The 1,462-nt window shown below is 35.5% G+C and overlaps 1 protein-coding gene across 1 annotated transcript in view; it reads right to left on the minus strand.

Annotated features, from left to right (window-relative positions):
* The window catches only part of CEP112 (centrosomal protein 112kDa), a gene marked incomplete at its 3' end in the record, with an annotated part of 166,492 nt that overhangs the window by 157,770 nt on the left and 7,260 nt on the right, over window positions 1-1,462 (minus strand). The window contains exon 4 of the mRNA XM_008941196.1: window positions 116-212. Coding sequence (XP_008939444.1) covers window positions 116-212 — 97 coding nt within the window. The remainder of the gene's footprint in view (window positions 1-115; window positions 213-1,462) is intronic.

A 1,462-nucleotide genomic window follows, 5' to 3' on the forward strand; every position in this document is an offset into this window, starting at 1 on the left:
CTTATACACAGGGATCATGACTCATGCAATTAGAAATAACAGCTTTATGGGGACATACAAAAATAATACATTGAAACTAGAGCAAGTTTTATGACAAAAAGGAGAAGCATCTTACAGACAGTGGTGCAGCTAGGTTATCTTCATCTTTCTGGTGAGGAGGACTCATAGAATGTGATCTTAATGCTGGCTTCTCACTGTACTTGAATCTTTCCCTGTTATTAACAAAAAGAGTAAGCAGAAAGAAGAATTAATTTTCAACAACTTGTGGTACACAAAAGATGTTAATCGTAAAATAAAATCTTTTCAAACATACAAGAGAAAATAATTGTCAAAATGTAAGGATCAAAAGTAGTAGAACATTAAAAAAAGAGAATTTTTTTTAAAGGCAAACAAAAGCTTTAAGCATTCCATTAAAAAAACAACCCTCAAAAAACCCACACCAACAGAACCACCAGAAGTATTGTGTACTTCACAGCATACTAAAAGGTATTCTTTGCACTGCTGTTACTACATGACCCAACATCTCCTAACAGATTTTAGAATAAATTCATGTTAACTGAACAGGCTGATCTAAGATGACATATTTGAAACAAAATTGCTAAGTATATGGGACAGCATGGGATCAAGTCCAGGAAACTCAGAGAAGACAAAGGAATTAAGGTGATGGTTGGATGCAGCACAGGGGAGAAGACTTTGAAGACCAAAAAGAAGGTTAGATCAAGGTATATCTTCATGTAACATACAAACCTGAAGGCAGTGGCAAGAGCTACACATACAGCTCATTAGAAAAGCAATGACTTGAAAGGGCAGGGTGGAGAGTAACATGTCACAGAAACAAGTCATAAAGACTTGTACTGGTTGCATTTCATTTCAGCTCTATATTTAGATGAAAATGGTATCTATGGGGGGATGGTAAAGGAAGGCCCACAAGCCAGGACACAAGTGCAGCATGAACAAGTATTCCATCCAGTAGAGGGAAAAAAAAAGATTTGTGGAAAAGCGTTTGTCATAAATAAAGCACTGCCACAAAAGGAAATTAAGAATAGCAGATAGGTGAAAATAAATTTCACTGATACACTATCCATCCAGTAGAGGGGAAAAAAAAAGAGAAGAGATTTGTGGAAAAGCTTTTGTCATAAATAAAGCACTCACACAAAAGGAAATTAAGAATAGCATACAGGTGAAAATAAATTTCACTGATACACTTGGACAACTGACCTTTCTCAACTATAAAACAGTGAAAGAAAAAACCAGCCTGGAACAAAATAAAAAGTAGATGAGTTTATTAGATAAGTTGAAACAGCAATAGCTCCAGAACAGTAGCAAAACACTCCTCAGCATATACTCCAGTGTCAAATCTGCATGTATTAAAAGTCATCAAAAACTCTTGTTAATCCACTCACCTTCCTATAAGCAGCTATAGTGGATTAAAATCAGGTCAGCCCATTAAAATACCTTTCAC

Source organism: Merops nubicus, unplaced genomic scaffold (genome assembly GCF_000691845.1).
Source record: "Merops nubicus isolate BGI_N331 unplaced genomic scaffold, ASM69184v1 scaffold1085, whole genome shotgun sequence".
Classification (NCBI taxonomy): domain Eukaryota; kingdom Metazoa; phylum Chordata; class Aves; order Coraciiformes; family Meropidae; genus Merops; species Merops nubicus.